The 15,111-nt window shown below is 40.2% G+C and overlaps 1 protein-coding gene across 2 annotated transcripts in view; it reads left to right on the forward strand.

The window, feature by feature from the left end:
• Positions 1–15,111, forward strand: part of PLXNA2 (plexin A2) — a 520,505-nt gene that overhangs the window by 58,236 nt on the left and 447,158 nt on the right. For both annotated transcript variants that reach the window (XM_020807529.3, XM_020807530.3), the window contains exon 3: positions 2,777–2,959. In XM_020807529.3, the coding sequence (XP_020663188.2) occupies positions 2,777–2,959 (183 nt within the window). The remainder of the gene's footprint in view (positions 1–2,776; positions 2,960–15,111) is intronic.

Below are 15,111 nucleotides of genomic sequence, written 5' to 3' on the forward strand. Positions count from 1 at the left end.
GATGAACGTATTAAGAACATCATAGTAGATCATGAGCATTTCCCTTGAAGAGCTGATATCTTCTAACAGATAAAGCTCAATATTTATTTTGAAGAAACAGATTCAGCTTGAAGTTTAGCCCACAGGCATAGGCTATGACTTTGAGCTATTTCTGTTTTCTCATAATATAAAGACAGCAGCAAGGATGTGTCAGTCTTAGTTGAGAAATATTTATTTACAGGAAATGTTTTTAGAACAGTTCATATTTATAAGTGTTGCTCTATAAAGCCAAAGTGATATCAGGTTATTTCTGTCTCTGTTCTTCCAGTATGAAAGTGAGAAAGGTAATCCATTTATTTATCCTGATTCATGATGGAAAGGTGACTTTTTAAATGGCCAAATGTCATCCTTCCATCATGTTAATGGAAAATCAGGGTACAATGTAGACGATCAGCAGATTCAGTGTTTATTTGCAGTCTGATCTATTTCCAAATCAGAGAGAAGCAGAGGCAAACACCTTTTCTGAGCAGAAGGGTTTTGCATAAATAAGCTTCAAAGTTTAATGATAATTTCAGTATAGCTCTGCAATGTGTGTTAAGCAGAGAAAAAAATTCTGCCACATACTCACATACACAACCATTTAATTTCTAACTTTGTGACTAATTAAGAAATGTAGAGTAGCTATTAGAAGTGCATTCATGCAGTGGGGATAATCAGTAGTGATTAGCATGAGGCTGCTCTCACTTCCTGTTTCAGTTTCCTATAGGCATCTCGTTGGTCAGTGTTGGAAAAAAAATGATGTTCTATAAGGCAGGGCTTTGGCCTGATCCAGAAAGCCTGCTCTTATGTTTTATGCGGTTAGGTCACTAAGTTTGTCTGCAAACCTAATTTGCAAACTTAGTTCATCTGCTTTGACTCAGCTGCTAGAGAAGACAATAAATAACCAGTAAATTGTAAAGCATTTTATATTCAGAATGTGCATACACATGGAGATAACTGTCATTTATTCTCTGACACCATTTACCAGATGGATACAGTGGACCCTCGACTTACAGACAGCTCAACTTACAGACTTTTCGAGTTACAGACTTCTCTGGCCACAAAATTTAGGTTCGACTTGCAGCCAGAGAATCAACCTACAGACAAGGAAAAAAAAAAAAAAACCAAAATGGAACCAAAATGGAACAAAAATGGCCAGTTATGGCATTAATTGGTTTTCAATGCATTGTAGGTCAATGGAGACTCGACCTACAGACTTTTCGACTTGCAGCCACTGTTCCAATACGGATTAATTCCGTAAGTAGAGGGTCCACTGTAGAAGGAAAGCACAGAAAACAGAAAGCTGCTAATTGAGGGTTACTTAAAACACACACATACAGAGAGAGAGAAAGAGAGAGAGAGAATCCCTAGAGCCAGGAGCTCTGATATCCTATGTCTCAGTAGGACCTGCCCTTTGAACCTTATTGGTCTCTGAAATGAACTTAGGCCTTATGCTTCATTTGTGTGGCTTACTTAAGATCAGGCCATAAAGGAAGTCTGATTACTTGCAGCTCAGTACATGATGGCAAGAAAAAAATGAGAAAGAATTGCGTAGCAGGAGACCATTGGAAACTTACGTCAACTAAAATGTGTTAGTCTCTAAGACTCCACAAGCCTCTTTCTTATATTTGCTGCAACAGAGTAAGACAGGGACCCCTCTGGCATTTCAAACACTTTTGTGGGATAGAAAGATACAGCCATATCTCCTGCTGCAGATTAAATTCCACTGCCTCTGGCACCTTGTGGGAAAGCTCTTGGACAGAGAGAGAGTGCAAGTGTTTGTCACTGAGTCAGGCTGTTGTACAGAAGGGAGTTGGCTATTTCCCTGAAAGGCAGGAGCAGCGACAAGAAGGAAATTATCATTTCCTCTCTCCTTTAGAATGCAAGCACCTGCACTTCCTTTGGCTCTTTCGGAATCTAATAGTTGAGTCATTTTACATTTTTTCTTTTTAACTTTTGACAAGGGGAAAGAATGATGTACTGTATCTGGTTTTGGCCTTCACCATCTCTGTCACTTTATCTAGAATGGCAACTTTCTTGTTAGGTTGAAATGTTTCACTCTTCATCCAAGCAGCTTCTTCAGTCCTGAAGCCAAAGTCTTCAGACTAAAGAAGCTGCTTGGATTAGTAACAAAATCTTTCTACCTAACAAGAAAGAAGTCCAGTTGCCATGACTCAGCTTCTAGATAACCACACCTGGATGACTAAGAATCTTCACAGATACTCTGCCAGGTTGTTTTCAGAAGAGTAAAAAGATTCTGACTGTGCCTGAAGGATGAGGAAAGCCCAGTCCAGTGTAATTCTGATATGGGTGATAGTGAGCTAAAGTATTTCATGAGCTGGCTCTCTCACACACAGGATGTAAGAAAACTGTAATCCCAGGGGCCTATTCCACAAGGCAACATGACACAAGTGTGTCATACAGCAGACATGCAATTATTTATGCAGTTATGGATATATGCATATACACTCATTTGTACATCTGTAAATGGGTATGTAAACATTGTTCAAGAAATAATATAGTGAACTTAATCTTGAAGGTGTGTCTTTTGAGAGACCTAAAATAGACACAGAGATACATAAACTTATTGCACTGCGTCTCAAATTTCAGAATGCTGGCTGAGGCTCAGTTGAACAAAAAAAATATTATATGACAGATCTTGCCAGAGATGCCTTAGGTGGGCTCAAGGTGTCTGTTCTTTGTTGTTCTCTTCATTTCCTGGTCATTCACGCTCATCCAAATGCCTTCTCCTTTTCAGCCAGTCCCAATAGATGATAACTTCTGTGGGCTGGACATTAACCAGCCACTAGGAGGCTCTGTACCAGTAGAAGGGGTGACCCTTTACACATCCAGTCGTGACCGGATGACTTCTGTCACTTCATATGTCTACAATGGCTACAGTGTGGTGTTTGTGGGTACCAAGAGTGGCAAGCTGAAGAAGGTAAGATTCTTCTTTCGTTCCAGAAAGCCTTGAGATGCATCTCTTATTTTCTTTGTGTGTTGCTGGTTTCAACAAGAGTGTTGCTAACTTTTAATAGTTTTGGAGATCTGTGTACTGACAGTCAAGTAAAAAGCTGTAAGAAAATAGGAGGGAGATGCATTTGAAAACAGACTAGTAAGCACAATTGATACCTGCTATTGATTGCTATTTACAATTTAAACCCTACAGTTACAAATCCTGGAGAATTACAAGCATGAGGAGAGTTGTAAAGACTTGGGCATTCAAGAATTATACACACAGATTCTTGTAGAATTCTTAATTGCTCCTGAGGTGATGTGGTTAAGTATTCCTGGGGCTGTATCATCTGGCATCTGTTTACTACCTAGTTTCTTCCATGCCTTGTATAGGAATTTTAAGAGAAAAATCCATCTCTTTTCTATCTACATTTCATTTGAATGATGGCTTGGTTTCCATATCAGCTGATTTTAAGACATATTCAGAGCTTTCCATATTATTTGCTTTTATTGAAGAGAGATGATTTTCCAGCTATCCTATGTTTAAGTGCTTGGGAGGTTTATTGGATGCTTGGAATGTTCTTGGATGCTTGGAATGTTCTTCAAGTGGCTGCAGAGTGAATGAAAAGAAGTCCTTTACTCATTGGCGCTTGATACAACTGGGCAAGAAACAGCCGTTAACCGTGTTGGAGAAGTTTCTATTTGTGTTTCTATAAGCATTATCATGCATTATGTTTCTAATGGTGTCTCATTTCTTTTATTGGCTTGTGGATAAACAATATGGGTGTGATTTTTTTATATAAACAGAAACATAACTTGACCTTAAAAATAATGTTTTTCAAAGAATCACAAAAACTGAAAAGCATGATAATCTTAATTTAAAACCTTTATTTATGGCATATGAAATACATTCAAATACAAGTTTTAAAATGTATAAAGTTTATTTTGTTTTAAAAAATCTGTGTTAAAAAAATTCTTTGTTGCCTGGCCTGTACTGAACAAGAGCTGCCAGTGAGTGGTACCGTATCAGCGTGAGCTGTTCAGTTTGGCTGGTTGGCCATCTTTTTGTGGTGAGTATGGGAAGAAAAGAAAAAGAAGAAATAAAGCTCATTTCCTATGATTCTGGCTGTTTACCACAAATATAGGAAGCTTCAATTATAAGGGTAGAAGGAAGATGATTAAGTGGTATAAATCTGTATCTAGAAATCAGCTAGTTGCTATTTACATGAGAGATGAATTAGCATAGTGTTGGAACACATGACATTTCAAGGTCTTTGGTATTAAAATCGCAGTTGCATACTATAATGGTAAGGTCACCGCCCAGAATTAATGTGCTGTTCTGTGTTTAAGGATCCTCATCCTTTTGTTTATTCCCACAGACTTGTGTTGAATGCCAATCATTAATCTCTTCTAGAATGTCATCGATAGGTATTTACCAAAGCCCAGTGGGCAAGCCTTCTTAACAGCACTCTTGTTTCATGGCAGCAAAAGTGCTGATATGGGGCAACATCTCCTGGAGTTCTTTAATAGAAGTGAATGGGATCACTAGGAAGAATAGTTGTTTGGGTAGCTATGGGGATAGGAAGTTTTTCTTTCCTGCACTGTGCTCTTGCCTCTCACCTTCCACCCATCCTAGGCACATTTGTGTGAGTGACTGACTGAATTAGATAGCATTCCTTCCTGTTTGCCTCACAAAACAAGGCTATTTGCCAGAGGCAAAGACATACTTCACATTCTTTTTCTCTTAAAGGAAGGACTTGTTTTGTGAAACATAGTAACCTATAATTAAACAGGGCTTTTCCTTCTCATCTATTCATTGTAAACATTGATGCTAGTTTGGATGTCAGTTATGTTCAAACACATTGATTCTTTCATGCAGTCCCACTGAGCAGAAATAGCGATTAAGATAGGAAGTTGGTGTAATTTTCTCTTGTGGACTTCTGGTGAATACCACTCTCTGGTAAGCATAAAGAATACCGCCTGATCCTTCTGATGATATAAAACAGTGTCGCTCAGAATACCACCAGTAAATGGGATGTTAGAGGAAAAAGGATAGAGCAGTAATGTACAGTGATTTCACTTTCCCATTATAGCCTCTTGAAAACCTTCTCTAGAGGATTGGGGGACCCATGACAAACAGCATGGGTGGTGGTACTGGAGGCTGCCAGGGAAGGACAAATTAGCAAAAATCACTGCCATGTGCCCTTGCATCGGAATTCCCCAACACATATGGGAAACAGACCCAAAAATAATGATGATGTATATCTGACACACTGTATTTGCTCTGTTACCTGCAGGAGTGCATTGTGGGCATTGCTTTGGTATTCTAGAATATCGATTCATTCATTTTGGATTTATTAGATTTAATGCCTCTTTATTCTAACTGTTTGTAGACGTTTATCTATTTTGTATGTGTTTACAGAGACAGTTACACACACACAAAATGTACCTTGCTGCATCTGCTCAAAGGCTTCCCAGGGTATAAAGGTCCTAAAGCATTTTTGTTAGATATTCAGAATTTATCTTCTACAGACCTCTAATAGGAAGGAAATTTCAGATCTGGAAATCAGTTCCTAAGTAATATTTGAGGTGTAGGCATCCTTCAGTCTCAAGAGACTATGGTAACGTGCTCTGAATAGAGGTCTTGAGGTGGAGTATGATATTTTGGTATTTATTTTCACTTTTCACTTCCCCTTCAGTCTCAAAGGATCACTTATGTCACTTATAACGGATAGATTCCTGTAATTCTGCAGAAACATACTGCCTATAAATCATAGTCAAGGCCATTCACTTTTATGTTCTCATTTCATAGATCCAAGTCTAAACAGATAGAATAGTTAATTAGTACAATATGGGGTTCAATTAATCTTCTCTATCCTCAGCAACATGGGCAGTTTTTCTGCTTCCTCAATGATAGATTAATGCCCTTGTCACTATTTTTCATTATGCATTTTACTTATTTAAATATTTGTATCCCATTTTGCCTAACAATCTACTTGGCCCAACTTAGAATGAGAACATAGATACACAAAATGTCATTGCCAGTACAAAATACGTAGCATAATCTTCCACCCATAACCGAATTTTTGCCTTTATAAAATCGTGCTTCTGTATCTAAGAATACTGTACCATAACACCCCAAACACATTCAGTCTCATCTGGTTTTGGAAGTTAAGCAGGGGCAGGTTTGGTTACTTCTTGCATGGAAACTCTCCATCAACTATGAGGGATTTCCATTAGAGATGGCTACAAACCTCAGGGACGTGGTGGTGCTGCGGGTTAAACCGCAGAAGCCGCTGTGCTGAAAGGTCAGAAGACTTGCAGTCATAAGATCGAATCCATGCAACAGAGTGAGCTCCTATCGCTTGTCCCAGCTCCTGCCAACCTAGCAGTTCAAAAGCATGTACAAATGCAAGTAGATAAATAGATACCACCTTTGTGGGAAGTAACGGCATTGCGTGTCTAGTCACACTGGCCACGTGACCACGGAAACTGCTGGCTCTACAGCTTGGAAATGGGGATGAGCACAGTGCCCTAGAGTCGGACACACCTGGACTAAATGTCAAGGGGAACCTTTACCTTTACGTACTAACCTCCGTTCAGAGTTTCATGCCATCTCATACCTATGGTGCTGTGCATTCCCTTCTCCTATCTCCCCGACCGATGACCCACACACCAGTTGGCGCGTGCTCCTGTCCTCCTTGTTTTTGGCTGTTTGACCAGTCCTTGGCAGGACCACAGGTTTGCTTGTTCTGTCTTTTTGTCTGAGTGGGTGATGAGACAAGGAGGCTGTACTCCTACTGGAGACTAGACAAACAGCCAAAGAGGAGGAGGAAAGGAGCACGTACTGGCTGGTGAATGGGGAATCCACGGAGGTGGGAGATGAACTGGCAGGAACCTCTGAACTGAGATTTGTGCCTATCGCTAATCTCTAAATACTACTTGGAATTCATCCTCCCTGAAACCCTGCAGAGCTACTGCTGCCAGCCAGATCTGACAGTACTGGGTTAGATGAATAACTGGTCTGACTCAATATAAGACAGCTTCCTATGTTGCAGGAGCTTTCCTGGGTGTAAATGGGCTTGAAAACAGGGTGCATGTTCTTCTCTGGCCTTGTTTTTTTTTTGGGGGGGTGATGCAGAGGGCAGATGAGCACAGCACAATGTCAACAACAGCAGAAGGGGTAGCAGGGGCTCAAAAGGGCAGAAAGCTGCACTATTAAACCAGAGTAAATAACACTATACGGTAACCTTCTGACAACTGCCAGAAGCACAACTGTGACTCCAATGGAAGGAATGGTACAGGATTAAGACAGATACTTTCCATGTCACAAGCCTTTTTTTTTTATAGCTTTACAGATAGGATTTGAGACATTAAGCACTTGATATGTTCAACTGCCAGTTGGATTTGTGGTAAAACATTCAGAAGGCCCCTGTTATGGATTTGTGGTAAAACACAAGCAGAGCCCAATTTTTTCCATCCTGATATAAAGTATGAATGGTCCTTCAGAAGAATTAATGCAAGATCTAAAAATGATGCAGGCACTCTGTCCTTCCTCCATGTACTAAGAATATATCATGAGGAAGGTTTACATTTTAAAACTAGTGTTGCTAAGGAGCATCCCACTTAGTGTAGTAATAGCATTACAAGTTGTCGATGCAAGGCAGTGCAATCCTGTGCATGTTTACTCAGGAGTGAGGCCCTCTGTTGTGAATTAGGAACATACTTAAATGAAAATAAGTACTGTTAGTATAGTAAATATTGTTCTGAATGTTGACTTGCAGGCTGTTAATCTCTTCCTTGAAACTGAGGCAGGAAATGATTTATCATCACTCCATAATGGACACTGGATGGCTGTGTTTTCTGTACTGCACTTGCTGTTGTTGCTTAGAATATGATTGCGGCACAATAAAGTTGTTTTTTGGGTGATCAGTCCTAGAATCTCCAAATCAGCATGGTTATTGGCTGCATTGACTTGGAAATTCTGAGAGATGTAACTCAAGAAAGTAACTTTTCCAACCTCTGTACCTGATTACAGTAGAATTATGCTCAGTAGATACTGCTTTCTCTTCAGCCTTATGATTCTACCACCAACCCCAATAACATATTGCAAAGATTCACTAGTTAGAGAGTGGATAAAGTGTGTGTGTGTGTGTGTGTGTGTGTGTGTGTGTGTGTGTGTGTGTGTGTGTGTGTGTGTGTGTGTGTGTGTGTGTGTGTGTGTGTGTACACTCCCACATACTTTTGTGAGTGGCAGGGAAGGACTTGCTTTAAAGGCACTTAAAGCAAGCAGCTTGTGCCTGCATGTTGGCTGTTTAATATACCAAGTAGAATTGTGTCCCATTAATTATGTAGGATTACTAAAGGAATGCTCTTTCTGGGTTGGTTTAATCCCTTATGGCTTTTATATAGTGGAAGCTTTTTAAACGGCTACATTTCTGGTGCAGAATAGATCTATAAGCACTGGCCTGCTTTACTGCATTCACTGTGTAGCATAAAAGAGAGGAAACAGACTTCTGTGTTTATGTGTCCTTTACTTGAGGCTGGCAAAGATTTGTTGCAAATTTAGGTTTAAATATTGGCTGAGCTAATCCCAGTTGTAGAATAAAACTAGTCTTTAATTCCATTTGGAAGATATTAGTATTAGTAGTCCATGTTACAGATGTAAACAGTATTACCTAATTACTATACACATAGCATTAGATTGTCTGAACGAGACACGTCAATGAGAAATTTTCAAGCCCCATGAATGCCTAGGTAAGAAGAAGAAAAAGTTTTTAATTGTGTTGTAGTTGCTTGTTGTTCTTGTTTTGGTGTTGAGGTCTTTATTTGAAAATTAGTGTCATTTTGTATGAGAAGCAAATAGAAATGGATGTGAATCAAAAAATTGTGATTTGTTTGGATTCATTATGCATCATGGTTGATGAATCACAAATTATGAATTCACATTTTTTCTGACAAATAAGTAAATTGATTTGTCAGTTTATTTTTTTAATTTTAAACCCTATACAACAGCCCCCAAAGCACATAGAGTCACTAAATTTACAGGGAAACGTCCCCTGACTCTTCTCTATAACTTCTGCAAATTTGGTGAAGCTTGAGTTTCGGATGTCCATGTTATACATCCCCCCAGAAAACTTCCCTTCAGGCACTTAGAGACACCAACATTACAGAGAATCTTCTATTGACACTCCTCTACAATCTCTCCAAGTTCAGACATCCAAGGTATACATCCACAAAGTGCATCCCTCCAGGAAAGTGCCCTTTAGCAGCTGGTCTGGGGAAACCTAATCTTCACCAACCTTCGAGAGATTGTAGAGGATATTCAATAGAAGCTTCTCTGTGATTTTGGTGTCTCTAGGTGCCTTTGTGGCCGTTTTATAGCCAAACAAATCAACAAATCAAAAATCACAAAATATTCATTGATTCGCAATTCGTCAGGGGCATTGTTTCATTTGAATACGAATTGATGAATTAGTGATTTTTGAATTAATTTGGTGATTCATTTTTTATTTCATGTCCATCTCTAGAAGAAAAGCATAGATACAGAGCAAGAAGGTAACTGGTTGATTTTTTTTTAAAGGATGCAAATAATCCTTCTTTCAATTCTCAGCCTTTGAAGCTCAGGCAAAAAAGTAGCAACCACCATCATTCTGTGCAAATAGTATTATTTGCAAGTGCAATTTGTGTTAAAGCATTGTTTTGCTCAGTTTGGCTTAATGTGGACTTTAAATATTCTCCCCCTCTTATCAAAAGTGGAACAAAATACCTCACCTTCTCATAGGGCAAGGAGAATAATTTTACTGTTTCTTGTCCTCAGCTCTGAGGTTGAGATGTGAGGATTTATATCCCTATTCCACATTCAAGATTCTATATCATGCATGCCTAATCTGTTCTTGCTACTTTTACTGTTTCATTAAAAATGGTAGCCATCTATCAAAAGGGACCAGGATAAAGAGAATAAGGGCAGAAGATTAATAAGAATCTCTGAGAACTTGGCTGTTCTTCAGTATGCCAGTGGAGTTCAACGAGTGGCCTTCTGGGTGTTCTCGGACTGCAGCTCTTATAAATCCTATGCAGCACAGCTACTGGTGTAAGAACATGGGAATTACAGCCCAACAATATCCACTCCTACTTTAAACACTAGCATTTGTAGGTCCATGTGCTTTGCCCTCATTGCTGTGTCAGCATCATCAGTGTTCTGTATAGAAAGAGAAATCAATATGTAACTGAGAATGCATCCATCCCTCATTGTTGCCATGCACGAAAGGCTTTCTTAGATCTTCAAATCCAACAAGGCAGACTGGGATAATGTTTCAAGATACTTTTCTGATTCTCCTATTGTGTGTTCAGGTGATGTACACAGGTTGCATGTGCCTTTCTCTATAGAAGTGTGACCTCTAGGTGACCCTTGGTGAGGTGAAGACAGTGAGAGGCTATCAAGCATAACCGGGGAACAACTTTACAGTACAGCACTTACTATTCATGCAAAATCCCCATGTTTCATCTCTGACATCTCCAGTTGTGTTTTGTCTTTCATGTAGTCATCAAGAAGACTGCACTGTCTTTCATGTTCTTTAATTCTGGTGTGGAGGCTGTCTTTTGTGGTCCCAATATCTACCTGGCCACAACTGCAAGATATCCTGCAGTGGTGAGGGGGTCCCTTTTGTCCTTTGCTGACTGTAACATTTGTTATATTTCTGTGGTGGGCCTGAAGACTGTTTATAGGTTGTGTTTTTTCAAAAGTTTCCCCATGCTGTCTGTGACCCCTTTCACGTATGGCAGAAATACTTTATTTGTGGGTGGCTGTTGTGGCCAGGCATATATTGGGACCACAAAACACAGCATCCACAACAGAATTAAAGAACATGAAAGACACTGCAGACTAAAACAACCAGAAAAATTGACAGTAGCTGAACATACCCTGAAACAAGCTGGATATGAAATCGTACTTCAAAATACAGATGTACTGGACAACACCAGTAATCATTATGTTGGACTACACAGGGAAGCCATTGAAATCCACAAACATCAGCACAGCTTCAGCAAAAAAGCTGTGCTGATTCAGCAAAAAAGCACAGCTTTTTGCCCATAACCAAAAACTGATCACCATAATCACCCAATCTCCTGAAAAGGACAAATAGGTGATCGCACAGCTACAAATACTCAAATATCCCACACTACACCAGAACACAGAGAGAGTTCTAACTCCTGTCCTCTTAAGATACTGGCCACAGAGACTGGCAAAACATTAGGAAGAAAAACCTCCAGAACACAGCCAAACAGCCTGAAAAACCTACAACAACCATATTATTTGTTTGTTTGTATTTAGCCTTTCTTTCCTCCAGTGACTTCAAGGTGGGGTAGACCTCTGTCCTCATCCCTACTTCAGCATCACAACAATACTATGGAAAAAGTTAGATAGAGTAAATATCCTTAGTTCAACATTACCTCATATATATCATGGCTGAGTTGGGATTTGAACACCACAGCACGTGGTGGCGCTGTGGGCTAAACCGCAGAAGCCTGTGCTGCAGGGTCAGAAGATCCGGCAGTAGTAAGATCGAATCCACGCAACGGAATGAGCACCCGTCGCTTGTCCCAGCTCCCACCAACCTAGCGGTTCGAAAGCATGCAAATGCGAGTAGATAAATAGGGACCACCTTGGTGGGAAGGTAAACAGCGTTCCGTGTCTAAATCACACTGGCCATGTGACCACGGAAAGATTGTCTTCAGACAAAACGCTGGCTCTATGGCTTGAAGAGCGGGATGAGCGCCGCCCCCTAGAGTCGGACACGACTGGACAAAAATTGTCAAGGGGAACCTTTACCTTTACCTTTACCTTTTGAGTCCTGGTCCTGTATTCTATCCACTACACCACACTGACTGCTTGTCCATGAGTCATCTGCTACAGCATCAAGATCTAAGGACTTTTACAAATACATACAATTTAAACTCTCTATTCAGTGTGTGTGTGTGTGTGTGTGTGTGTGTGTGTGTGTGTGTGAGAGAGAGAGAGAGAGAGAGAGAGAGAGAGACTAATTACCTCCTTATTCTGCCTTCACCTCACATTCTGAGTGGGCCTGGCTATGCATATCTTATTACAGCTCCATGTGTTCCTATTGATATCAAAGACTTTTATGTGCCTTTAAACCAAGGCTCTGCCTATTTCATTTTTTCTCTATCCCAAGATACTAGTTATTCTTCTGTGAAGTAAAAAAAAGACACACACAAAAAACCCCTTCCCTCTAGGGCTGCCAGCAGCGATTTAGGAAAATCTTAAAATGCTTTCAGAAAATGTTTCTCTCTGGAATTTTGTTTACATGAGTTGGGAGGGGGGATTTAACAATGGATATGACAAAAACTGCTACTGAGAAGAGTAATACCATGCAACATAATTCTGGCAATTTGAGGCTCTCTGCTTCTTTTTCCTAAACATGGCAAACAGTGGGGCCTGCCATCTTAAAGCTTTGAAGTGGAGAAGTCTAAATACAATCTGCAGGGTCAGTACCTTGATTCCTTGATTAATAGCATGAGCCCAGGGGGACTCAAAAAAGGGTCTTCTGTAGATTTCCTGCTTTAGCAAGGAGTTGGACTTTATAACCTCTGGAGTCCATTTCAGATCCACAGTGTTATGATTTTGTGTTTTTTTGTTGCTGTCACAGTAAGCCACCTCATCTTTAGTAAGTGTTGCCTCTGGCTGAACAGCTTTATCCCTCTTTTTTCTACCCTGTGGGGGATTTCCCTCCTGAAAAGGATTCAGGATGCTGATTCTGTGTGTATCATTTCTAAATTTATCTGCATATCCTCTAAGGATTCATCACTGAAAACATCAGATCGCTTTAGTGACATGGTGTTTCCTATTTGCTAATTAGCCAACTTCAGTGAAATCTCTGGGACTAGTCTGTCTCTTCTTTTCTCTGTGGGCCTGTATGTTAAAAAGGACCCCCATAACTGGAAGGAAACTAGAAAGACTCCATAGCAGTAACTACAACACAAACCTATTCAGTTTCGTGTATTTGTGAAGGCTTTCACGGCCGAGATCTAATGGTTGTTGTGGGGTTTTTGGGCTCTTTGGCCGTGTTCTGAAGGTTGTTCTTCCTAACATTTTGCCAGTCTCTGTGGCTGGCATCTTCAGAGGACAGCACTCTGTGCTCTGCCGGCCACAGAGACTGGTGAAACGTTAGGAAGAACAACCTTCAGAACATGGCCAAAGAGCCCAAAAAACCCACAACAACCACTATTCAGTTTCCTTGCACTTTCATTGTATTCTCAGGCTCAAAAATAAAATGTTATCACTTAAAAGACAACAACAGCAAAAGCAAGAGAAAAAGAGAGAGATGGGATGTCCTGTACACAATTATGATAGAGCACCTCAAAGGGTAACTAAATCTAAAAACAGTTTTGCTCTGCATTAACATGCTCACAATTTAGATCATTGTTGAAGACCATCTTATCTATCCTATCATATAGAGCAGAGCAGCCATTCTCAATCTTTTTTTTTTTGCCATGACCATAAACATAATATGAAAGAAATATAGGCTGAATCAGGATTGTATAATTTGCATAACAAACCTTATAAAGTGGTCTGTGAGGAACCATTTATAGTCTGTGCCCCCACCCACCCCGATGTGTCAGGGCCCTCCAAGGGGCCATTTGGTGCCTGTTGAGAATGACTGATGTAGAGGGTCCAGGTTAGCATAGAGAACAGGTATGGAACAGAGCCTTTTTGGTAGCAACACCTGGGAACTGGTCTCCCCACTGAGGGAGGTGTTACCTCCTTTGTTGTTCTCTCTTATAGTGACAGAAACTATTCTTTGTTTCCAGTCATGTAATACTCCTTGAGTTTTTCTCCTCGTTGCCTACTTTTAATTTTATCGGTGGTCCCTGCTTTTGATTTGATTTATGGTTGCATTTAAGGAGCCTCATGGCATAGTGTTTCAGGTGCAGCACTGCAGCCAAGACCGGTCATGACCTGAGTACGATCCTGACAGATTCAGGTAGCTGTCTCAAGACTGATTTGACCTGCCATTCTTTCGAGTTTGGTAAATTGAGTACAGTACCCATTTCACGGGAGTGGCGGAGAATATGTAGTCTCCATAATTAAACTGTAAATCACCCAGAGAGTGCTTTAAGTGCTGTGGGGTGATATATAAGCAGCACGCTTTGCGTTGTTTTCTACTCTTGTGTCCATTCTTTTATTAAGTGAATCTGTTAATAGTACTTTTATTACATATTGCCCCAGGTGCCTTTTAGGTAGACAGTGTACATAAGAAGAGCCCTGCTGGATCAGGCCAAGGGCCCATCTACTCCAACTTCCTATATCTCACAGTGGCCCCACCTAATGCCTCTGGGAACACACGAGACAACTAGATACCTGTCTCCTGATATCACTCCCCTGCATCTGGCATTTAGAGGTACTTTCCTTTTCAACCTGGAGATTATACATCCCCATCATGGCTTGTAAATGGCAATGGAATTTTCCTCCAGCAATCTGTTCAATCCCCCTTTAAAGCTATCTAGGTCAGATGCCATTACCACATCCTGTGGCAAGGAGTTTCACAAGCCATAACATTTATGGGTAAATAAATGTTTTCTTCTTTCCTTTTCTTTTCTTGTAATTCATCAACAAATTTTAATTGTTCTTATTACTGTGATAATCTCACTATTATTATGTTAAGTGTGACTTGCACAGGCACCTGTTCTAGTTCAGAGCTATGGGAGGCCTAGGAATGTTTATTCCCAGAGTCCCGGTGGCATTTGAGGTCACCAAACTGAAGTATGACAGAGAAGAGCTCTTATCCCAGATCCTAGCTGCTATAATGCAAGGAAATAAGACATGCTAGGAAGGAAGGGAATAGTACTAGATTTTGGAAGCATTGTAGGCACTTTCAAACTTCAGCATGCCATTAGAGAGATGACCCTATTCTTTCTCAAGGAAAAGTTAGGATCATCGTGGAAAAACACATATTTAAGTTTGTTAGCAAAGCCGAATGAAGTGTGTGAAGTCTGGACTGTTGACGAGCAGAATGGATCACTTTTATAGATTACATTTTATGATGCCAATAAGAAGTAGTAATATTGAAAGTTCATGTGAATTGTCTAGGATGGCTAGCTGGAAACATTTGTTTCCAGTAG

Source organism: Pogona vitticeps, chromosome 4, assembly GCF_051106095.1.
Source record: "Pogona vitticeps strain Pit_001003342236 chromosome 4, PviZW2.1, whole genome shotgun sequence".
Lineage (NCBI taxonomy): Eukaryota > Metazoa > Chordata > Lepidosauria > Squamata > Agamidae > Pogona > Pogona vitticeps.